Source organism: Clarias gariepinus, chromosome 23 (genome assembly GCF_024256425.1).
Source record: "Clarias gariepinus isolate MV-2021 ecotype Netherlands chromosome 23, CGAR_prim_01v2, whole genome shotgun sequence".
In the NCBI taxonomy this organism is placed as follows: domain Eukaryota; kingdom Metazoa; phylum Chordata; class Actinopteri; order Siluriformes; family Clariidae; genus Clarias; species Clarias gariepinus.
Window position 1 is genome coordinate 1919836 of NC_071122.1, and position 25908 is coordinate 1945743.

General features: G+C 40.5%; 1 protein-coding gene across 3 annotated transcripts in view; it reads left to right on the top strand.

Moving 5' to 3' along the window:
• The first annotated feature begins 1487 nt into the window (after positions 1-1487).
• rxrgb (retinoid X receptor, gamma b) overlaps positions 1488-25908 on the top strand; it is a 40884-nt gene continuing 16463 nt past the window's right edge. Inside the window, exons 1-2 of one of the 3 annotated variants that reach the window (XM_053484026.1) lie at positions 1488-1607; positions 24922-25118. In XM_053484026.1, the coding sequence (XP_053340001.1) occupies positions 1577-1607; positions 24922-25118 (228 nt within the window). In that variant the 5' untranslated portion in view covers positions 1488-1576. Of the gene's footprint in view, positions 1608-22004; positions 23172-24921; positions 25119-25908 lie in introns of those variants that run through there. The other 2 variants (XM_053484025.1, XM_053484027.1) reach the window with 2 other exon arrangements.

Genomic DNA, 25908 nt, shown 5'->3' on the forward strand with positions numbered 1-25908 from the left:
GAGTGAGTGAGGGAGGGAGTGAGTGAGTGAGCGAGTGGAGGGAGTAAGTGAGTGAGTGAGTGAGTGAGTGAGGGAGTGAGTGGAGGGAGTAAGTGAGGGAGTGAGGGAGTGAGTGAGTGAGTGAGTGAGTGAAGGGAGTGAGTGAGGCAGTGAGTGAGAGAGGGAGGGAGTGGAGGGAGTGAGTGGAGGGAGTGAGTGAGGGAGGGAGTGGAGGGAGTGAGTGAGTGAGTGGAGGGAGGGAGTGAGTGAGTGAGTGGAGGGAGTGAGTGAGGGAGTGGAGGGAGTGAGGGAGTGAGTAAGTGAGTGAGTGAGTGAGTGGAGTGAGTGAGTGGAGTGAGTGAGTGAGTGAGTGAGTGGGGGAGGGAGTGAGGGAGTGAGTGGAGGGAGTGAGTGAGGGAGTGGAGAGAGTGAGTGAGTGAGTGGAGGGAGGGAGTGGAGGGAGGGAGTGAGTGAGGGAGGGAGGGAGTGGAGTGAGTGAGTGAGTGAGTGAGTAAGTGAGTGAGTGGAGGGAGTGAGTGAGGGAGTAAGGGAGTGAGTGAGTGGAGGAGTGAGTGAAGGAGTAAGTGAGTGAGTGAGGGAGTGAGTGAGGGAGGGAGGGAGGGAGTGGAGTGAGTGGGGGAGGGAGGGAGTGAGTGAGGGAGTGAGTGAGGGAGGGAGGGAGTGAGTGGAGTGAGTGGGGGAGGGAGGGAGGGAGTGAGTGAGGGAGGGAGGGAGGGAGGGAGTGAATGGAGTCATTTAAGACAAAACGTAATTGTTCTCCAATCTACTTTTGCGATTTCTCATCTGTCAGTCACTCTTACAGGGAGTGTACTTGGCTGACCGCTAAGGAACTACAACACAAGTGTAAGATACATAAGATACCTGACTTTACAAAACGTTATTTCTTTGAAATAATCATATCCTGAGGTACAATAAAGCTGATCAGCTAAACAGACTCTCTTCCCGTTACACCGGGTGCTGTATGTATGTATGCTAGTGAAATATATCTGATAATGTTGATATCTATGTTTCTGGTATTGATTTATAACAGCTATACATTACAGTACAGTTCCAGATATTTCAGAACAATGTGTCATCAATATTTCATGTGCAAAAGTTTGTACCTCCGTGTTAAAACCTGAACAGTGTGACATGATGGTGTGTAAGGTTGTAAAGATATCACAATACCAGAATGTTGACTTTAATACCAGTTTTTATATTATGATGATTTATATTATGCAATTCAATAAATATCTGTTTATTACACTTTTAAACTGTTATAAATAAAAGCCATAATCAGGACACTATCCCTCGGCATTGTGTTTGACTGAATTGGTCGTTCCTCACGCCTCCCCCTATTCGGACCACATGCAGGCGTTACTCTGGACTGTACGCTGCTGTCGCTGATTAAAGCCCCCGCGTCCCCCCTGGTGTGGGCCCCAGTCAGGCCGCCCCGCGCTGCGCCGCGCTCGTGCCCCACTCACACTCTCTCTCTCTCTCTCTCTCTCTCTCAGTGTCTCTCGGTCCCGCAGCGGGACGGCCGGAGGTGCGGCGGTGTGAACCGGAGACACTCCACATCCAGCCGGAGGAGGAGGAGATGGAGAGCGGAGACGCGTCCTCACACCTCAGTGAGTCCCAGTCTGTCTTTACACCAGTCCCGCGCTCATGTTTACTTTTAGCGCGCGCGCGCGCGCGCGCGTGTGTGTGTGTGTGTGTGTGTGTGACTTGGCGCTGGCTGGTTTTTAGTGAAAAAAAAAGTTAAAAAAAAACAAACAGTAGTGTGTGTTCAGTAAAGGGCTTCATTACTTATCTCACGATTTTAATGTCATTAATTAGAGAGAGCGCGCGCGCTGATCGATATTATTATTATTATTATTATTATTATTAGTCTTGCTTTCAGTTCCGTTCTTTTTTCAAATAAAGTTGACGAATGTCCCTCTATCTTTGACTGCAGAACTAAATGACAAATACTAAATATTCATTTATACAGAGACAGAGAGAGGGAGAGACAGAGCACTTATGCCACTCTATATACACACACACACACACACACACACACACACGGATACAGTGCATACATGTGGTTATATGGTTAGTTCTGTGGCCTTACCCTCTTGTGTCACTTTACAGCAGCTCACATCTACACAGTGACATCACTCAGTCCAGTTCACTCTCATCACATCACATCACATCTACACAGTGACATCACTCAGTCCAGTTCACTCTCATCACATCACATCACATCTACACAGTGACATCACTCAGTCCAGTTCACTCTCATCACATCACATCACATCTACACAGTGACATCACTCAGTCCAGTTCACTCTCATCACATCACATCACATCACATCTACACAGTGACATCACTCAGTCCAGTTCACTCTCATCTCATCACATCACATCTACACAGTGACATCACTCAGTCCAGTTCACTCTCATCACATCACATCACATCTACACAGTGACATCACTCAGTCCAGTTCACTCTCATCACATCACATCACATCTACACAGTGACATCACTCAGTCCAGTTCACTCTCATCACATCACATCACATCTACACAGTGACATCACTCAGTCCAGTTCACTCTCATCACATCACATCTACACAGTGACATCACTCAGTCCAGTTCACTCTCATCACATCACATCACATCTACACAGTGACATCACTCAGTCCAGTTCACTCTCATCTCATCACATCACATCTACACAGTGACATCACTCAGTCCAGTTCACTCTCATCTCATCACATCACATCTACACAGTGACATCACTCAGTCCAGTTCACTCTCATCACATCACATCACATCTACACAGTGACATCACTCAGTCCAGTTCACTCTCATCACATCACATCACATCTACACAGTGACATCACTCAGTCCAGTTCACTCTCATCACATCACATCACATCTACACAGTGACATCACTCAGTCCAGTTCACTCTCATCACATCACATCACATCTACACAGTGACATCACTCAGTCCAGTTCACTCTCATCACATCACATCACATCTACACAGTGACATCACTCAGTCCAGTTCACTCTCATCACATCACATCACATCTACACAGTGACATCACTCAGTCCAGTTCACTCTCATCACATCACATCTACACAGTGACATCACTCAGTCCAGTTCACTCTCATCACATCACATCACATCTACACAGTGACATCACTCAGTCCAGTTCACTCTCATCACATCACATCACATCTACACAGTGACATCACTCAGTCCAGTTCACTCTCATCACATCACATCACATCTACACAGTGACATCACTCAGTCCAGTTCACTCTCATCACATCACATCTACACAGTGACATCACTCAGTCCAGTTCACTCTCATCACATCACATCACATCTACACAGTGACATCACTCAGTCCAGTTCACTCTCATCACATCACATCTACACAGTGACATCACTCAGTCCAGTTCACTCTCATCACATCACATCACATCTACACAGTGACATCACTCAGTCCAGTTCACTCTCATCACATCACATCTACACAGTGACATCACTCAGTCCAGTTCACTCTCATCACATCACATCTACACAGTGACATCACTCAGTCCAGTTCACTCTCATCACATCACATCACATCTACACAGTGACATCACTCAGTCCAGTTCACTCTCATCACATCACATCACATCTACACAGTGACATCACTCAGTCCAGTTCACTCTCATCACATCACATCACATCCACACAGTGACATCACTCAGTCCAGTTCACTCTCATCACATCACATCACATCCACACAGTGACATCACTCAGTCCAGTTCACTCTCATCACATCACATCACATCTACACAGTGACATCACTCAGTCCAGTTCACTCTCATCACATCACATCACATCTACACAGTGACATCACTCAGTCCAGTTCACTCTCATCACATCACATCTACACAGTGACATCACTCAGTCCAGTTCACTCTCATCACATCACATCACATCTACACAGTGACATCACTCAGTCCAGTTCACTCTCATCACATCACATCACATCTACACAGTGACATCACTCAGTCCAGTTCACTCTCATCTCATCACATCACATCTACACAGTGACATCACTCAGTCCAGTTCACTCTCATCACATCACATCACATCACATCTACACAGTGACATCACTCAGTCCAGTTCACTCTCATCACATCACATCACATCTACACAGTGACATCACTCAGTCCAGTTCACTCTCATCACATCACATCACATCTACACAGTGACATCACTCAGTCCAGTTCACTCTCATCACATCACATCTACACAGTGACATCACTCAGTCCAGTTCACTCTCATCACATCACATCACATCTACACAGTGACATCACTCAGTCCAGTTCACTCTCATCACATCACATCACATCTACACAGTGACATCACTCAGTCCAGTTCACTCTCATCACATCACATCACATCTACACAGTGACATCACTCAGTCCAGTTCACTCTCATCACATCACATCACATCTACACAGTGACATCACTCAGTCCAGTTCACTCTCATCACATCACATCACATCTACACAGTGACATCACTCAGTCCAGTTCACTCTCATCACATCACATCACATCACATCTACACAGTGACATCACTCAGTCCAGTTCACTCTCATCACATCACATCACATCTACACAGTGACATCACTCAGTCCAGTTCACTCTCATCACATCACATCACATCCACACAGTGACATCACTCAGTCCAGTTCACTCTCATCACATCACATCACATCTACACAGTGACATCACTCAGTCCAGTTCACTCTCATCACATCACATCTACACAGTGACATCACTCAGTCCAGTTCACTCTCATCACATCACATCACATCTACACAGTGACATCACTCAGTCCAGTTCACTCTCATCACATCACATCACATCTACACAGTGACATCACTCAGTCCAGTTCACTCTCATCACATCACATCACATCCACACAGTGACATCACTCAGTCCAGTTCACTCTCATCACATCACATCACATCTACACAGTGACATCACTCAGTCCAGTTCACTCTCATCACATCACATCACAATTGTTAATTTCTCTTGTGTCTTGCACACAATCTCTTAATGCATTCATGATAGTAAAGGTTGCATTATTAGGGCATTTTTGTTGTAAAGGATAAATAATAGCAAATATTTGATGATTTTTGCGCTTGTTTTTTTTTGCCTTATGATTGAACTCTTTTTAAAGAGTAGCTTTATGGACTTTATGCTGAGCGCTAACAGCAATAGATGCCCCCAAAAAAATATCACACTTGCCATCAACTGTCATCCATTTATCTGCTTACGTAAGATAAATATTGTGCAGATATCACAAACCTGGCCAGGGAACAGCTGAGCAGCCAACTGTCCAATAACTTTTGAAAGTCCTTTAAAAAAGGTTCCGGGGTTTCGGAGTCATGGATAAAAACTGCTGTGATTCCTGCACTGGTCACATGATGTGGGTGTATATTCTATTCACTCTCCTGCCTTCACATGTATACAAACTTCAGTAACATTCAATTCTTATTCCATGGGGTTTAAAGTGCTTATGGGAAGCTCATTTGTGAGGTCAGACACTGATGATAGATGAGAAGGCCTGGCTCACTGTCTCCGCTCTAATTTGTCCCAAAGGTGTTCTATCGTGTTCCCACAAAGTTAGGAGCATGAAATTGCACAAAATGTCTTGGTATGCTAAAGTATTAAAAGTTCCTTTCACTGGAACTAAGGGGCTGAGCCTAGTTCCTGAAAAACAATCCCACATCATAATCCAGCTCCTCCACCAAACATTACATTTGGCACATTGCAGTCTGACAAGTACCATTCTCCTAGCAACTGCCAAACCCTGACTCGTCCATCGGATTGCCAGACAGAAAAGCATGATTCGTCACTCTGGAGAAATTGTCTCCACTTCTTTACCGTCCAGTGGCAGCGTGCTTTACACCCCTGCAGCCGATGCTTTGCATTGCACTTGGTGATGTAAGGCTTGGATGCAGCTGTTTGGCCATAGAAACCCATTTGATGTAGCTCTTTACACACTGTTCTTGAGCTAATCTAAAGGCCACATTAAGTTTGGAAGTCTGTAGCTATTTACTCTGCAGAACTTTGGTGACCTCTGTCTTAGCATTTGGTGACCCCGCTCTATGATTTTACATGGTCTCCCACTTCGTGGCTAAGTTGATGTTGTTCCCAACTGATTCTACTTTGTTATAATACCACTAGAAGTGGAATTTGAAGTGGGCGTATTAAACAGGTCGTCTTCTATCAGGTTACCACGCTGGAATTCATGAGCTTCATGAGCTCCTTTCGTTCACAAATGTTTGTAGAAGCATTCCTAAATCCTTGATTTTATACACCGGTAACCATGGAAGTGATTGGAACACCTGAATTCAATTATTTGGATGGGTATATATGGCAATATAGTGTATCTGTAAATTAAAGCTGAAAGTTACCCCTTTGAGCTGATAGTCATTATTTTAATTATTCTAATGTCCTCCAGTGTACTGTAGTGGGCAATCCCAAGTCTGGATAAATGCAGAGGGTTGTGTCAGGATGGGCATCCGACGTAAAAACATTTGCCAAATCAATGATGCGAATTGGGGAGAAAGTCAGCGAGGCCAGATTGAGGAGTCTCAGATGCAGTGATGGTGTTGGTTGGACTTGGTCGGATATTTCACAGTAAACCACTCCTAGTACACAGAGTATGTCTGACTCCAAAGTCTGCTGCATTTGCGCAATGTGGAGCTCCTTACTGTGCTTAGACATGGAGCCCTAGTACACTAGTTAGAATGAACCTGTACAGCGATTAGCTTCATTTCAATTAGTGTACTAGGGCTCGGTTCGACCTGTACCTAGCCCACATGGATGTGAGATCATCATTGCCACCTGTCTTTCCTCTGAAATCTCCTAAGCTCATCTTCTGGATTGCCAGTCACGGCTAATGAAGTACAAAGAGAGGCAAGAGTTTCGCTTTTGATTGATTTATTTTTTAAACCAAAATATATGTAATACAGTGGAACCTTGAATTGCAAGTACCTTGGTCAGCGAGTGTTTTGTAAGACTGGTGCGTATATATGTATGTATGTATGTGTGTGCGTGTGTATATGTGTGTATGTGTGCGTGCGTGTGTGAACATCGTCCTATACGGTAGCCTAAAAAAATTATGGATTCTAACATCATGATTTTCACGGAAACATGGTTATAAAGCGGCATACCGGATAGCGCTATTGAGCTAGCTGAACGCTACGTTTTCCAGGCAGACAGGATGGCAGATGACTCCAGAAAAACCAGAGGTGGAGGTCTGTGCATGTATGTAAATAAATCTTGGTGTACAGACTCTATTATCACTGAGAGGCATTGCTCTGCTCACCTAACCTGGAGTTTCTTATGGTTAAGTGTAGACCCTTTTATCTCCCTGAAAATTCACTTAAACCATTATTACTGCTGTATACACCCCACCTGATGCTAATGCCAAGCTTGCAATGAAAGAACTACAGTATATGCAGCCATTAGGACACATCAGTCAACGCATCCAGATGCTGCTTTTATTGTTGTGGGTGACTTTAACCACTCCAGCTTAGTGGTTAAAAACAGTGCTTACTAGATTTCACCAGCATGTTTTCTTCCACACCAGAGGAAATAAAACCCTGGAGCTTACAAGGCTACCTCCCTCCCCCACCTGGGACAATCAGATCACCTCTCTTTGTTTCTCTCCCCCGCATATTCACCACTCATCCAACGCATGGGACCAACAGTAAAGACAATCAGAGTGTGGCCAGTGGGGGCAGACTCTGCACTTCAGGGCAGGTTTCAAAACACTGACTGGAGCACGTTTGCTACTCAGGCCACCTGTGGTTCCCACTTGGATATTGAGAGCTACGCTTCCTCTATCCTGGACTATATTAACACCATGACAGACAAGTGCCACCACCCAGAAACAGGTCACTATGTACCCAAACCAGAAGCCTTGGATGAACAAAGAGGTTCGCCTCTTACTGAAGGCTTGCAACGCTGCCTCCTTGATGCACAGGCCTACAGTACAGCCAGGGCAAACCTGAGACGGGCATTAAGATGGCCTCTTTACTGTAATATCATAACCACGGTATACAATTTGTTTCCTCATTCACAACCATTGCACTCCTTGTACCCTATATATATTCATATGCACATGATTCTCATCTTGCCACTTATAAGAAGGATTCTTGATTGCACTTTGTGTATATAACCCTTTTGTATATAACCCTTTTGTATATGCAACCTATTTATTATAAGTATACAATATCTTTGTAATAATACCTTCCTATTGTACCCACTTATAACTCATTTGCTCATTTGCACTCATTGTAACTAATCTACCTCTCTATATACTCTTTATATACTATTTATATATGCAAATTATTCTGTAAAAATGCACTTCTGGTTAGATGCTAACGTATGTATTTGGTTGCCATGTGCAGTGAAAAAAAAGCCGAATCTAATCTAGCCTCCTTCCTCCTCCTCTCCTCTCTCTGGTCTCAGTCATTACAGCCACGATTTTTTTTCGAAGGTAAAGTGCAGGTTAATTAGTTGTTGTTTTTTTAACTTTATATTTTGTATTAGTTATTTTTATATACATTTTATATTTTATATGAGGTTGTGGAACAAATAATCGGATTTCTTACGGGGAAATTCACTTTTATATGAGTGATTTGATAAGCGTGCTTCTGGAATGAATTATCTAAGGTTTAAGGTAATTATCCAATTATCGCCATCCAAGGTTTAAGTACATTAGGCAAAATGTGAAAGCTGACTTCCTGTGCTCTTCCTGCTTTTTAGTTGATTGGCAGCTCACAAACCTCCTAGGTGCATACTGCCACCTGCTGTATCGGAGATAACATTACTAATGTAAAAGCTGTGGGTGTGTGTGTGGGTGTGTGTGGGTGTTGGTGAGGGGGGCATAATCGTATTCAGGGATTGTACAAAGCTTTGGGTGGAATCAGGATTTAAGACTTACTTTGATGACGACTGTCAGGTATCCCGCTGTCTGACCTTTAGAGCTTTAGATGTGATGGATCTTTGCTTGGCTTGTGTGTGTTGCTGAACAGAAAAAAAAGCTGTTTTTAAAAAGCAGAAAGTCTTCAATTGTAAAACACAGAGCTCATGCACAGAGAGTTAAAGAGATGCTCAATCAGTGCTGTTTTCTACCTTAAATCTGTAAATAATCTAACTGTAACAGAGGCCACAGTGCTGATCACTGTTCCTCTCACACCTCTGCTGTTGGGGTTCGCTCTGTGTGTGTGTGTGTGTGCGTGTGTGTGTGTGTGTGTGAAGTTTGCACAGCATGGATATTCTCCCCATGCTCTCTCTGGCTACTCTGGTGTCTCTCACAGTCCTAAGACATCCAGTGTGGTCTGATCCAAATCCAAATGACCCTCATTGTTTCCTTCACACGGGGGTTTTCTTGCGCCACACCTTGTCAACAATCATTTTACAATATTGAAGAAAAAATAAAATGTGTGTGTGTGTGTTTGTGTGCAACTTGTTACTGAAACTATTTTACATAGCTAAAGGAAAAAAGTAATACAAGAAACAGAAACTGTAACTAGTTGTTGTTTTGATCAACAATCTCAGCGTTGCTTGACTTCCAGATCAACAGCTCGAGCAACTCTGTGTCTAAGATTATAGCTACAAAGAATATTAATTTAAGCAATATTTTAACTATGCAGAATCGAGACAGATACTGTCTTCTGGTCAGTGTTATCTGGAGATGCCCAGGTTGAGGTTTAAGGATTGAAGTGATCGAGAAATTGTTGCGGTTGCACCAAACTGTGAAACTACCACTAGATATATGTTTAATGACAGTCCTGGCCCTCTTTAAGTCTAAAGTCAAGTCAAATTAGATTTTATTATTATTAAATATTATTGTATTTAAATGTTTTATTTTTATTTGGTCCTTTTTTGTTTATTTTTTATTTATTTATTTATTATTATTTGATAGTAATTTTAATCTTTTATTTTATCCGTCTAAAGCACTTTGGGCACCTGTCACTTGTTTTAAAGTGCTATATAAATAAAATTTTGATTAAAGTAAAAAAAAAAATTTTTTCTCAGGAAAAAATGTAACAAGTCACGTCTTATTAGGTATTAAATTGCATTCTGAGTAATTTGAGTTCTGCGTAGTTACACATTCCTTGTTCAATAAACAATAAGTTAAATAAGGAACCATCAGGATTTCTCTGCTGATCCCAAACATAACTTCACCAGCAGTTTTATAGTAAAAATGTATGCGTTTATAACACAACGCTAGGAACCACTTTGTACAGTGTTCTTTACAGTAATTTAAGACAAAGTTTAGAAATAAAGCTTTGTCATTTCTACTCACGAAGATCGGGTATTTATCAGCCAATTTTTGCTAAAATTAAAGAACTGATAAGTTTCACTTACTGCGCTTTATTGGCCATAGCGTCGAACTAACCTGTGTAACGTTGCCCATAAACCTCAGAGCCCTTGTCCAGTATTTGTTTTGCTGTTTTTTTATTAAACATGTATAGGGCTCAGGATTGTGAAGTACAGAGGGAGTTTAACCAACTGTAGAAACATAACTGAGCAAAAAAAATCTAAATAAAATGAAAAGGGTCACATAGACAAAGAAATAGCACAGATACACATAATCACATGTTTTTCTGGTTGTTTTCAGTTTTTTCTATGAGCAAATATAAAAAATAATATGCTCATATCCGAAAACCCAAAGATAGAGTTTGAAGTCTGAAGCCTCCCTGTTAACACACACCAGCAAGGTTTCCATACCAACACTTTTTGTTGACCTGCTGTATATTATGTTGCTGGTTCAGATTTGTTCTACGTACTTGAGCTTGAAGGGTTTGACTTGATGTGACATTTACAAATGTATTTGTCTTGATGTGGAAAGAAACACAAAGTTTTAAAGTTCACATCTTTTACTTGTTTAGTAAAGTAAATCTCCTCTGAAATGTCGGTGGTGTTTTTTTTTCCACGGCTAATGCGAGGTACAAGGCTACCTAGCTTTTAACACAAGGCTGAATCCCAAATTCTTCTCTGACACATGATCAAAGGCACTACTTGGGATGTGGAACAATGGATTGTACACCCTACATAGTGCCCTAGCTTTCCATTTAACGCTATTAAATTTGTTTCTCAGGACTGTTCTCCACCCCCAGGATTTATTCTGCTCATCTTTTGGCTACATAGAACCATATAACTCCATCAGTTGCGATGTGTTAGTTCTGACAGTGCAATAGGATACAGTATGTGTTTTCGGAGCAAAATAACCAATGAATAAGGAAACACATCATAATCTGTTGACTGTTGAGGGTTAGCTGCTGAATTCCGGGTGTAACCAACTTCTTGTTTTTGTTTCTGCTGTAATTTTGTAGGGTGAATATGACATTAAGTCACAGAGCAACTTTAACTGCTGTTGGTATTGACAAACGGTTTTCTCATTTTCACAGTAAAGATGTGACGGAGGTCTACATCAGGCCTGTATACCCATCAGTTTGTGCAACTGCTTATGCCACACACCTCAGTTTTGTACACAAGAAACTTCTATCAGACCCTTTAGCTGTGTCTCCTGACCAGGAGCACTGACAGGATCTCTTCAGTACCACTAAAGGTCGAAGAATGGCTCATCATTCAGTACCAGATTTCAAAACCTAAGTGGTATGTCTCATCAGTGTCAGTATATGTGAAGCAGTCTCAGTGTGTGTATGTGTATTACAGCGCTTTAAAACGTGGCTCACGTGTTTGTTGTATTTTGAGAGACTTGACTCTTCATGGTGTGTTGCAGGTGTAAAAAGCGTCAATGCCAGATTTCTGTTCATGGTCAAAGGTTTGGAGGAATTGGTAAAAACTAATGACTTTTATAACTTGCTTAGAACTTAAAGCTAACACGCATTCATGTTTAAGGCAGTCTGAGACAAAATAGATTCAGACCTAGAGGAAAAATGCCACGGTCTGACTGCAATCACATGATTTAACCAAAGCAACTCTAAAGCAACTTATATTCAAGAGTCAGAAAGATTTAAAATATGTTAAAAATGAGTGTGCATATACAGTGATGACACTGACATTGTTGCTTGTTAACCTAAAACGGTTCCAACTTTAAGCATTATCTATCTTAAAGCACGCAGAAATAAACTAAATAAGCAAAGTGTGTTTGCTTTGCAGCATAAATAAACCAATTAAACAAACTCATCTTAAAGGACAACACAAGAAACAGTCATTTAAAATGCAGCAGCTCTGCTACTAGGTTTTATTTACTTCAAGCAAATACCGAAGCACTGGCAAATCTTCATTAAATTCTGTCGAGATAGTTTTTGCATGATGCTGAAATAAAATCAGCTGGACAGACAGACAGACAGACTTACAGACAGACAGACAGACTTACAGACAGACTTACAGACAGACAAATGTTTCTGAGACTTGTTTCTGGTCCTCCAATGTATAAAACGCATGAAGATATCATTATATAAGCAAGTTCTGACCACAGCTAATTTATATGGATTTACCCCTTTAACATTCAGGATTTTTTGACGTGATAGTGAAAATCAATTGATTCATGTTATGCTAACATTTTTTGACAAACCAGCATAAGTTGACAGAACAGCAGCATTCTGAAAAGTTAAGGTTTTTCATCTCCATTTAAAATAACAAAATTGAGTTTACATAAGACGAAAGGAAGTCAGAAATACACAGAAGCCTAGTATGAAAAACGTCATTGTCTGCATTCAATCATCTGCCTAAACCTTGGATAATGACCTTTTCTTTGAACATTTGCATCATGACACTCTCACTGCACAGGGGACATCGTGTACAGTGTTGCTATGACAATAATATCAAACCCGGCAATTATCACGTTCAGCCTTAATCTTGTAAACATTTACAAATAGACCACGCAGCCAACAATTTACTGATGAGTATTACATGTAATTATTTCAAAGTAGGAAACGCACACTTTATGACATTGTATTATTGTTTTCCTGATTCGAGGTTTGGTTCTGGTCCGGATTAACTTGCAGTGAGGTTCGCGTGGACTTAAAACTCTGACTCAGGCCGTTAAAAGTGTAATGTTTTATCTGTCTTGATTATTTTACATAATGCAGTGTATACAAAAAGAATGTCATTGTAATGTTAACAATGTTAATGAGACATCAAAGTGTGTGTGGAATAGATTTAAGAGTAAAAGGCTGTTTAACTCTAAGAGGAACACACACACACACACACACAGCCATCTTCATCTCATCATTCAAGTTAACGTTACAAAACTTCTTTTTAAATCTCCATCATTAGATCCTTCTCCTCTGATTTTAATAAGGATGTTCTGTGTCAGGGTTTAACAAGTTTTAACACAAAACTTTTGGCACTCTGACCCAGGCCTCCTTCAAAAAAACAACACCCTAGGGCTCCTGAAGGTATATAATCCCCGGTATATATATCCGGAGTGGGCCGGCCATGCAGGCAGAGCTGTTCCTAGGACAATGGGACAAAACCACGCTCCTTCACACACACACACACACACACACACACACACACACAGTATAAGTCGTCTTGTTTGACGTTGTGTTGCTCAGATTTCATTAGGGTTATTTTTAAGTTGCTGACCCTGGGAAAAAATCTCTAGTTCTCTTTCCTAATCTCAGCACTGTTCATGTTTCTGTGTGTGTGTGTGTGTGTGTGTGTGTGTGTGTGCGCGTTTACACTCAGCGAGTTAATCTGCAGGTGTATATGGTGTATATGGAAAGAGTCAGGGCTGTAAAACAATGCAAATCTACCTCGCTGCTTCAAGGGGGAAAAGACAAAAAGCCGTTCATGTTGACACGACACCCCAAGCCGTAAAACACTCATGGACAGATAAAAAACAAAAGCAATTTTCATTAAATAATTAATCTTAAACTTTTTGTACTGTTTTAAATAAGCACAGATTTCTCTCACATGGCCAAGCGGTCACACTTTAATTCACCAGATTCTTTGATGTTTACTGAATGAAATAGCTTTTGTTAACAGCAGTGTTGGGGGACGTTAATTTTTAAAGTAACTAATTACATTACAATATTACTGTCATTAAAAAGTAATCAGTTACATTAAAGCGTTACTTCCTGATGTTAGAGTCTAGTTGCAGAAAATTTAAACTCCTTTGTTATTCTTCGTGCATGTTGTTTTAGTCAAGACCTTTATAATGATTCTACCATCATCACCTATAACCTGTTAACTACTGATACCCCTATCTCACCTGTGCGGGTTCTCGCTGTGGCTGTAAGTACAGTTCATCACGATTCACCGTGAGATTTGGCGCTGTGATTTAGGGCTGAAACGATTCCTCAAGTAAATTGAATAATTCGATAAAAAAGAAATGATTGAGACTAAATCTTCTGCCTCGAAGCTTTGTTTAATTATCTTTAATAGCTTGCATTATGTTTTTGTGCAATTATTTGCTGACAGCGCATGTTGACAAAGTGCACTTCCGGATGCAAGCCGCCAGTAAACACCGATAAAGAAGAAACGCTTACGTCACCCACAAAGCGAAAGGAGACGCAAACATTTATCTGTGTATTGATTTGAGGGACGGTTCTGTTGCGGCTGCACAATGGAAGGGAGCGATAAAAATATCAGCGAGTCAAGAGAAGAAGAAACCAGCAAGAGAAAATCATAGAAACTGTCAGTAAAGGCTCATGTTACGCCTGAGATGTAAATTCTGAAACTTTTAGTTTTGAAAGTTAAGTTGCACAACTTAGTGTTTTTGAATAATTATTTATTTCAATGTGTGCCTTAGTTTTTTAAACCTTACAGTCATTTCTCTCTCTTTTTTTTTTTTAGTTTTTGCATGTTTCACGCGGTGGTCAGAAGTACCATGCATCATAATTCACCACGAGTTTTGGCGCTGTGATTACGTTTCCATCTTCCCGTGCGAAAAATTAAACATGATTAAGGTGCCTTAAAAACATGTTTACACATGTTTAATTTTTTTTGGTGGACCTTGCAGAACTTCCCAGAACTTCGTGGAACATCGGCGGGCAGTCTAACAGCGCATCTCACCGCGAGTCTAACCGCATAGTTGAGAAAGAGGCATAAGCTATATATATATATATTGTAAATAATGACAATGTTTATTTTTGATAAAATGCATTTAAAAAATTTAAGTTGATTTTTCTAAAAAAAAAAAAACAAAAAAAAAATTATCTTTGTTTCTCTTATATATTTTATATTGCTGTTCAATTAAGCAAAAGTACATTTTATCTGATTACTGGATTAATCAATGCTGGCTTTTAGACTTTTTTTTATTGATTGTTTTTTTTCCTTTTTTTCCCTGAGGTGTTGTGTTTTGAGAAACACTAAGGGCCTGTCCACACGCTGTATACGTATACATTTTTTATCGTATTGGCGTTTCGTCCACACGGATCCGACGTTTTAGGAGACTGAAACCGCTATTTTTTGAAACCGGGTCCCAAAGTGGATAAAACTGAAAGCGAAACCCTTGCGTCTTCGTGTGTACGGCCAATCCGTATATTTTGTGAAACGATGATGTCATCACATCACGTGTCGGCTGCGTCACACGTAACAGCAACAACAATAATGGCGGACTACATGATTGTGTTCGTGTTGCTACGAAGCCTACTAGCTTTATTACAGCAAAATCTATTGTTTCTATGCAACTGTTATGAGCAACAAGCGATAATGGACAACACCATCTTGGTTCGTATACATAAAAAAAATGATCGGATAGGGAACGCTTCGTGTGGACGGAGTCTAAGTACCTCTGAAACCTGACTTGCTATGTCCCTGCATTCCTTTTTCTGTTTATTGCCCCAGCACTGTTTATTGCCCTGTAGCTCCCCTCACTGTGCTTCACTCTACCGCTGGTATTTCTGGGCTCCACACAACACAGGGTTTTTTAATGAGTGTGGTTCTTGCCAAAGAGTTGATTTTTATTTCCTCTGGCCAGAGTACAGAGAGAAGTCGTTTGGGTGTGACAGCTGTGAGTCTCAGGTAGGCTGTCCATTCAGTTCAATTTTGGGGCAAAATAGCAAAATAAGGTTTATTGTCTGATTTGCAGTAATTGTCTCAATCAGTAATATTTCGTTCAGGTTAAGAACTATGAAGGGTATCTAATAGACACTGAAAGCTACACTCGTTAGTTATATTGCCCCAACGGCACTTAAACTCAAAAAAAGAAGAAGTGATAATCTTGTAAAACCTAAGTGTTTGTGGAAGATGCAAACAGTTTGTATTTTCTAATAAATACGACTTACAATTTTAAGAAATTGTTTGGTTTTAGACTTAACAGTTGAAAGTTTGCCTAAAATGTTTGAGTGAAGTATGAATCCAGTCTAAACCATAAACTGTCCAACAGAAGATGGACTATAGTAATAGACAGAGTGTTATGCTCACACTGTGTAATGGTATGTGTGTTCTTTACCGTAGGGATGTAGAGTGTTTGTCTTCTTACATTGCTGGAGGAATCTATTAACCAACCCTGCTCTTTAATCAGTATGATGGAAGGTGGAGCTGTGGCTAATCACACATTTGTCAGAGCTGTATCTGTGTCACCTAGCCATGTGATTGTGTTTAATTATGTCTATATGGGCCGTTCCCTTTATGAGCTGACATATTTTAAGGGGTAAATTTGTTCAAGTTGCCCTGAAGGCGTTCTCTTTGCCTGCCGTCTCCATCTTTTTCCTCCTTTTTTTGCTTTCTTGTCTTTCTGTCTTTGCAGAATTTGTAGAGATTCTGACCATTTGCATGTAAATAAACGGTTGAATTACTAGTTAAACTACTGAGAGGTTGTAAAAATGAGGCCGTACCAGATGTTGTAAAAAGAATAAGAAGGACGTACTGAGTAACACAGTTTCACACAGTGAACGGGGTGCTCTTTGAAAAAAACACAGGAGGATTCTTCCTTAAAAGTCAAGCAGCGCAAATCTGTGTGGCAACACAGCACTGGACTAATTAAAAAAAAACAGCCACTTATACTTAAGTTCTGCCGGTGAGTTTGGACAGGGGACGCTTCAGACACTGTACATTTGGGGTTTCTGATATGTTGTGTTGAACCAAAGTTATCATTACTTTTAAAACGTGTAAATTGTACTGCTGTCTGAATATAGGAATGACATCGCAAATATGCAGAACTAAAATTATTAGGGCCCAAGCACTATAGGGTGCACAGGACCCTCTTATTTTCCTAAGGTCTTTTGTTTTTTAATAGCATTTTGGGCTTTTTGAACATCTTAACATTCTCAAAAACTCACAGATTGGGAGACAGGTTGGAATCTGCTGCCATTAGAATGCCTGAAGCTCTGGGTCTCGAGTCTGGCACACATTTAGAGCTCATTGAGCTGAACAACTTTGGCACTGCGTGTCATGGGCTCAACTCAACAGGAAGTCAGTTATTTTGGGTCATTTGCAAAACGCACCCAATGGATTTTGATATACTCCTCCTAAAGGATTTATACCAAACCAGGCCTGTGTGATCTGATGACAGTGAGGATATAAAATTGCAGAGGGAGTTTTGATATCTCAAACGAGTCAGTCGTGACGTTGCCTTAAACTTAAAAAGTGGTTAATAACTTTCTGTGTGGCCTTATATTAAGGGACATTATATTCAGTAGGGCTGCACGATACATCGTTTCAGCATCATCATCGTGATGTACGCCTGCACGGTAGTCACATCGCGGCAGTGATAATGCAGGGCAAAATTAATTTTAAAAAATGTGTGTGTCTAATTTAAAAAAAAATACTTTCTATATTTCTAAACTTTCTATTCACGGATCTATATTTGTTTAATAAAAAGTAATTAACTTATAATTAAGGGTTCTTTAAAAACTACAAAGCACACGTTGCTTCACCTACTTTATGCATGCAGTCTCTGTGTGCGCATGGCGAAATGAGCGCGGGACGCGCGGGAGAAAAGCGCTGAAATGGAAGATTTGGTCGCAACAAACCTGAGTGATCAATGAGAGTGGGGAAGACAGCATCCAAACATACCAGTTCACCATAATACTCTACGTCCATGAGTCCCCCAGATCTGCTCCTTTACCTAAGGATAATCTATTTATAAAAATGCTTAAATAAATAAATAAATAAATAGGTTTTTATCAAGAGGCATGGCCAACAGTACAGTACATTGTCTTTGTCACAGCACTTCCAGTCAGCCAATTCACCTTGTCCTTCCAGGGGAGCTGAAAAGACCTGTTATTTTCAAAAAAACGATTTTATTTAATTTCTGTCAGTGTGTGTCGACTGGGGAGGCTTTAGATATCACGTTGTGTATTTGGGTTTTCTGTCATGGAGAACCAAAGTTATCTTTTCTTTTGAAACTTGTAAATTTTACTGCTATTGGAATATGGGAATAACGTCACAAAAATGTGGAACAAAATGTGCATATTATTATTATTATTATTACTACTACTATTATTTGGTCACAAAAACAATCGAATCTTATGAATCTGTGCTATTTTATATATTTTTTATTATATCATATTTTTTAAGATAAACGAAACAAAACAGTTTAGTTGTTGATTTTTTACTTTGTTTTACTCTTCACATATGGGTAGATGGTGGGTCTAAAATGTTAAATTAATAGAAATATTGTGTTAAAGCTCATGTGTATTTATTGTTAGTTGTAATACAGCACTATTCTGCTGCAGTTAAGGCCGGCTCGTTCTCTGGCTCCCACCGCAAGTCAATTTCTGACCTGTGGGAAACACTGGATGCCCGTTTAATTTTTTCTGAAAGTGTTGGCGAGGTTGACATAAGGGGTCACAGATCATCTGCAGAACAAGCCAGCTGAGGTGTACTGTACTCTTAGTGCCGGTCCTGAGCCCAGGTAATGTGGGAGAAGATGCATCAGGAAGGTATCCAATGTATAACAAAGGACCTGCTGTGGCAACCCTGATGGAAGCTGGCGAAAGAACAACATTGCTTGGTATCTGAAAGGAACTAGTTCTTGCTTCCTTCCTGCCTTAATGAGGTCTGGTTAATAAAATGTTCTTCAAGCCAAGGGGCCGAATTTCATGTTTGTGTTAGGAATCAGATCTCTCTCTCTATATATATATATGCAGGCATTTTAGGTCTATAAACCATAAGCAATTAAAATTTCCATAGGATTTCAATAATATTTATTGTTAATTTACAGTAAATATGTTATACAAACAACATTTTTAATCAATATTTAGTGAATCTTTATTTGCTTGCTGCTGGGCTGTAAATGAATGTGAAAGGACTCTCTGTCACACCTGACCTTCAGTTTGGGTATTTTATGTGCCTCACCTCGGACTGTTTTCAGAAAAGCTTGAGTGAGACTCTGAAAATACGGTTATTGGACAAAGGAAATCACAGTTTAATCATACACAAAACAATGTGTTATTATTTATATTCATAAGAACACTCTTCAGAAAGAGGCTCAGTGATGTTTTATCTCCCACAGAAGTGCTTTGGCTTTGTTTCTTCCTCACACTTCGTCTATACACTGTAAACTATTGCACTGATTCGCTGTTTTGAGTGATGCGTAAAGCCGCTCCCACCTCGAGGGGGTAAATTGTTAGATTATACAGAATCCTATTCCCATTTATCAGAAAAGCATCAGGGTCTGGATAGAACTGTCACTCTGTCTGCCATTTAGTGATGCCTGGTACAGTATATAGTATAGCTACAGTAACTCAGTTCGAGGTCAGCAGTGCTATAGTTACTGCTGATATTGTGAGCAGCCACGGTAATTTGACATCACTTTCTGAATGGAGAGGTTCCTCACCCTGAAAAGACCATGCTGGTACCCCGGTCAGGACCCTGTAGCTGAGAGCAGAATGAGAAGCGACTTTATTATATAGTATATATTAGTATATAAAGCATGTTTGAACAAAAGTGCTGTATATATTGTTGCATAAAGTGAACATAAAATGTAAAGACAGCCACAGATGACATCATTAGAAAATGTACCTTTATTACATATCTTAATTTAAAACCATTACACAGCATTATAATTACTGTTAGTTGTATAATCATGGATTAAACGTTGTTGGGCTTCGTGTTGGCCGATGGCTTTGAAACAGCAGCAATTCGGAACGGAAACCTCTTTTTAGTTTCACTTCAGTTTCACTCGAGCGGTTAGTCTGCTCTCGTACAGCAGTGCACGGCGTTCCTGAGCAGACACATCACATGCTTCCTCCATCACAGGAAGTTCTGTGGCTAAAGAATGTGGCAGTGAAGCATGCCATGCAGTGGAGAGAGATGTTCAGGAGTTTTTTCCCTGCTGTAAACGTCACGGAGGTGTTATGCTCAGAGCGCTGAGTGTGTACAGAACACGTGGCCCATTTGGTATCATTGCAGTCTGTAGATTTAAGGTTACAATAAGTGCAGCTTGTGACTAGCAGGTGTCACAACCATCAGCATGATCAGTGCAGTTAGCAATCAGACGCTACAGTAGCTCTCACTGCTTATGGCTGACTTTAGCAAATGGTTTAAACTTCTTCATTTGAGCCACTGGAGTTATAGAACGTGGCTCAAATGTGTTTATAGAAAGTGTGTTGTATCCACTTCCTGTTTCCTAAAAAAGAAGAGAGGGGTTAGTTTAGGACAAACACGAACATATTGTCTGGCTTCAGTTTCTGTGGGTCCAGGTGTGCACGTGTATATGTGTGTGTACGTGTGTGTGTGTGTGTGTGTATGTGTGTGTGTGTGTACGTGTGTACGTGTGTAATTTTTTGTAAGCTTTTGTACATCAGGAACTGTACAGTAGATGAAGGACAGAATCTTACAGTATTCAGTATATCTTACTCAGTGCTTCTTATATGTGATTCTTCTTTCTGAACTTTGTGTTGCTTGTAGTCTATACTTTAGTATATGCTGTAAAAAAAAATATTGTACTACGAACAGAGCTAAAGCATGGTTGAACCCCCCCCCCCCCCCCATCCCCCCTCCTACCTGTTGTGTCTGCTTGTCTGTTTCACGACAGCTGGTGTGAGAGTAAACACACACTGCCAGACTAAAGCAGCTTTAGTGTTACGATTGATCAGACATTACCTTAATCTGGAACAGAACTGTGTGTGTGTGTGTGTGTGTGTGTGTGTGTGTGTGTGTGTGTGTGTGTGTGGACTTTCTGGACTGCCCCCCTGCTGCCTGACCAGGTAATTATCCCTTTCGTTACCAACATAAATATCTTCTTTAACCCTGCAGTCCAGACGTCTGTGCACTCATTGTTTTGAGGAAATCCTCATCCATTTTAAATCCCATGAGACAATAAAAATTTGAGTTTGACGCATTACAGACTAACACTAGGGCTGACTGACTCCGCAATCGATTTAAAATAATTTATTTAATTTACGGAAATACATGGATTACAATGTGGTGATACATGAATCGGCACACAAAAGAATCATGATACATAAATGATTGATTTTTACCATTTCTAATTTGCATGCCGTAACACTGCCTCTACCATGTTTGACAAATTGTGGTACTGTATGCTTTAGATTACTAGCTGTTCCCTTTTTTCTTCAAACTTTTTAGTGGTGTTCTCATCAATTGGCTATCAATCGAAATCTGACAATAATCACTTAATTTTTACTGTTTACTCGTCTTTCAACTGGCTGATCACATAAACCAATATACACTCAGCAAAAAAAGAAACGTCCCTTTTTCAGGACTGTGTATTTCAACAATAATGTTGTAAAAATCCAAATAACTTTACAGATCTTCATTGTAAAGGGTTTAAACAATGTTTTCCATGCATGTTCAATTAACCATAATCAATTAATTAACATGCACCTGTGGAATGGTCGTTAAGACCTTAACAGCTTACAGAAAGTAGGCATTTAAGGTCACAGTTCTAAAAACGCAGGACACTAAAGAGACTTGTCTACCGACTGTGGAAAAACACCCAAAGAAAGATGCCCAGGGTCCCTGCTCATCTGCGTGAACGTGCATTATGCATGCTGCAGGGAGGCATGAGGACCGCTGATGTGGCTAGGGCGATAAATCGCCATGTCCGCACCGTGAGACGCCTAAGACGGCGCTACGGGGAGACAGGAAGGACGGCCGATCATCCTCGCGGTGGAAGACCACGTGTAACAACACCCGCACAGGATGGGTACATCCGAATATCACACCCGCGTGACAGGTACAGGATGGCCACAACAACTGGCCGAGTCACACCAGGAACACACAATCCCTCCATCAGTGCTCAGACTGTCCGCAATAGGCAGTCCATGAGGAGGAGATGCACTGCAGTACTTCAAGCAGCTGGTGGCCACCAGATACTGACTGGTACTTTTGATTTTGAGCCTCCCTTCATTCAGGGACACATTGGGAAACATTTTTAGTTTATGTCTTATGGTGTTGACTCTTTTAGTGTTCATACAAATATTTACACATTAAGTTTACTGAAAGTAAAAACAGTTGAAAGTCAGAGGACGTTTCTTTTTTTGCTGAGTGTATATTGATGTACATGCCAAAACCTTATTCTCCGGTTAAGACCAGCGGAATGTGGATAATCTGAGTATGACAAGTTATCCACAAAGGCTGATTTGGCAGAGGCAGCCCAATCGTTATGGTCTGATTCTGTTTCCTGTGATTAGAGGATAAGTGATTGGCTTCAAAAACCCTAATTGGAAGGGTGCCTCTAATACTTTTCTATTCCCATCATTCTGGTACAAGTTCATTATGGTCTCATCAGTCCAATGTCTCTGGCGAAGTCTAATCTGGCCTTTCTGCTCTGGAGTGTTAACGGTGGTTTGCACTTTGTAGTAAAGCATCTGTATTTTACGTCGTGAAGCTTGACTGCAGACTTTGACAATGACATGCCTACCTCCTCAGGAGTGTTCCTGACTTGGCTAGATGCTGAGAGAAGGTTCTTTAACCCTACTTTAATGACTTCTGGCCCTCCTTTCCAGTCCTTTTGCTGTTGCCGGGCTTGCCAGTTAGCTCGATTTGTTCAAGAATGTTCTAAACTCCGTATGGGCCAGTGTTACGGCTATCTTTTAAGTGAGTGAGGAAAGTGCAGTTTAGACGGTAGATCTGTTTAATCTTAAGCTTTCATGACATGTTCTTTCAAAATGTTTCAGGAATACAGATGTAATCTTACTTGGATTACAGATATACATTCCCACAGGATCACACACCCTCAGGAACATCTGAATGTGCTAATCAAATGTGTGAGATGCACTAACGGTAAATTCAATTATAAATTATTTTGTTGTATCGTTTTTTGTTAAGTGTTTAGTCAGCCTTTTTATTTTATCAGTAAACAGCTTTAAATGTTTTTTTACAAAGTTGTTGTTGATCTTTGTCAAAACTGATGCCAGGGCAGGTGTGTACAGTATCTACAAGCAAGAAGTAATAACTAATAAAATTGCAACAAACCTGAGCACTTCAGTGAGGCATGAGAGTGAAAAGCTGAGTTATTCTGATTTGTGTTCAGGACTTCTGGCCTCGTTTCAGCATCAAAACTTGACGTGTAGTAAAAGCCACTGTGAGAATGTGTCTTGTATCAGAGCCAGTGAGGAAGAGATGGAGGAGGGAGTGTGGAGGAGGAGTCATTTATGGTCATTTTAAACGCTTTTTAGTTTTTCTTAGTTAGGACATTAAAGATTGGATAACCGATAACTTTCTTTTACTAAATTCAGATAAGACGGAGATATTGTTTATTGGCCTAAAAACCAGCACACAACAGCTTTCACAATTCAGCCTGCGTTTAGAAGGATGTACTGTCACTACCAGTAAAAGACCTGGGCGTAATATTAGACAGTAACTTGTCCTTTGAAAATCATATTTCCAATATCACAAAAACAGCCTTTTTCTATCTTAGAAATATCGCCAAACTTAGGAGTATCCTATCCGTATCTGATGCAGAAAAGCTAGTTCATGCATTCATGACCTCCAGACTGGACTATTGTAATGCATTACTAGGTGGTTATGCCAGCTTCAGTAGACCAAGGCCAACCCTGCGATGATCCTGAGGCATCCAGAGAAGGACCAGCACATGGAGCTACACATCCTGCTCCTGTGCTCCCAGTGATCCAGACCCCATCTGCCCTCTGCACCTACTGACTCGTCCCTGTGCTGAACTGGACTTCATGTTAATTTAAAGAACTTCTGTTATATTGAACTTTCACCTGCACAACACACATGATGTTATTTCTATCTGTTTCACCCAGATGTGGATTCAAATGTGGTTCCCTGTTGAGTCTGGTTCCTCTCAAGGTTTCTTCCTATTACCATCTCAGGGAGTTTTTCCTTGTCGTCACCCTTGGCTTGCTCATCAGAGACATTTCATTCATCTTTCATTCAATCATCTCATTACTATCTAGACACATTTTTCTCACACATACACACTTCCATAAATTTTCTTTTCATTTTTGTGAAGCTGCTTTGAGACAATGCCCATTGTTAACAGCGCTATATAAATAAAATTGAATTGAATTGAAATGAACTCTCAGTATTATTTATATGTATGTAAATCACCACATTCCCATAAGGGAGCTGGTAGACAGCCATCAGAGACGCCTTCTGACATACAAACCTTAAACTCTTGTTAGTTGAATATACTAGTTGTACTGAATGTACTGGGGTTGCTGGGACCCTCAGCATGACTCGGAGACTGGTCAGGTTAAAGAGACTGGTCACAAGCACCTGATTGCTCAGGGTTTTGCATGTTATTTATTTCATATTCCTAATTTAAATCTTAATTTACATGTCCTTTCTAAATGTTTTAATTTGTTTATGAAAAATATGATTTTGATTGTTATAAGATCATAGTGTTGGAAATTTGTAATATTAGTAATATTTTTGGGTGGCTGGAATGGATTATCTGCATTTACGTTATTTCCAATGGGAAAGTGCATTTGAAGTTTTGGCATGAACTCATCCATGATACTTTATCATACCATGAATATTATTGAAAGTTTTTCTCCTCTCGTAGACTCATCCGGGGCACTTGATTCCTCCCTCTCGCGGACCCCAGCAATGAGCTCCATTCTGGGTCACTCATCCATCATCAGCACCTCGCGTCTGCTCCCCTCGGGTATGGGCTACCCGGTAATCACATCTATGAGCTCGCCCTCTGACTCGCTCCCTTCCACGCCCGCCATGGGCTTTGGCGCTCTCAATAGCCCACAGGTAAAAATGCTTAATTCTGATTAGGCCAGAAATCCTCATTCTCCTACTTTCAGTGTCCATTTTATGAAACATGTTCCAGGACTGTTTGGGCTTTGTATTTTTAATTTAAAAGTAAAAATCTTTATAATGCTTTAGTGGCTACTCCTGAAGTTCTCAGAGTTTTAGACTGTTTAAAACTCTTAAAACTGTTAAAAAATGTTTGTCTAAACCATTGGTATGAGTGGGAAACCCTGAATACTCTGACATTGAGACCGCTTAGTCTCACATAGATGCCAAAAATGCACTTATGGGCTTTAAATTTTCAAGTAGTGCTGGTTGGAGTGTGAAGGTTGGAGAGTAGCTCAAAATAAGTAGGTATGTGGAGCAAATGGACCTAATGTGGTGAAGAGGGAGTAATAATCCCCTAAAACATCTATATTGTACTAAACTACACATCTTATAGATCACATGCCTTAAACAGTCACATCAAACATTTCAGTAGTCATTTTTGTTACTCTTAACCTAAATGTTCTTTTATTAGTGACATCCTAGAAGAAAGTGTGCAGCAGCACAGCTACCCTCAGTAACAGTTCAGAAGTGTTTGGATTATATTATCACATGCTTGTGTTTTGGTTCCTGTGTTGCCTCGGCTCTGTCTTATTCTTGCTCTTCTCACTAATGTGGCACTGCTGTATTGAGTTGGTGTTCTGGTTCTTCAGTGTGTCTTTGTGTTTGTCTTGTTATAGTGAGAGCTCTTACTTAGTAGGCAGGATGGGTGCGCAGTGGTGTATTTACAACCACATGTATGACA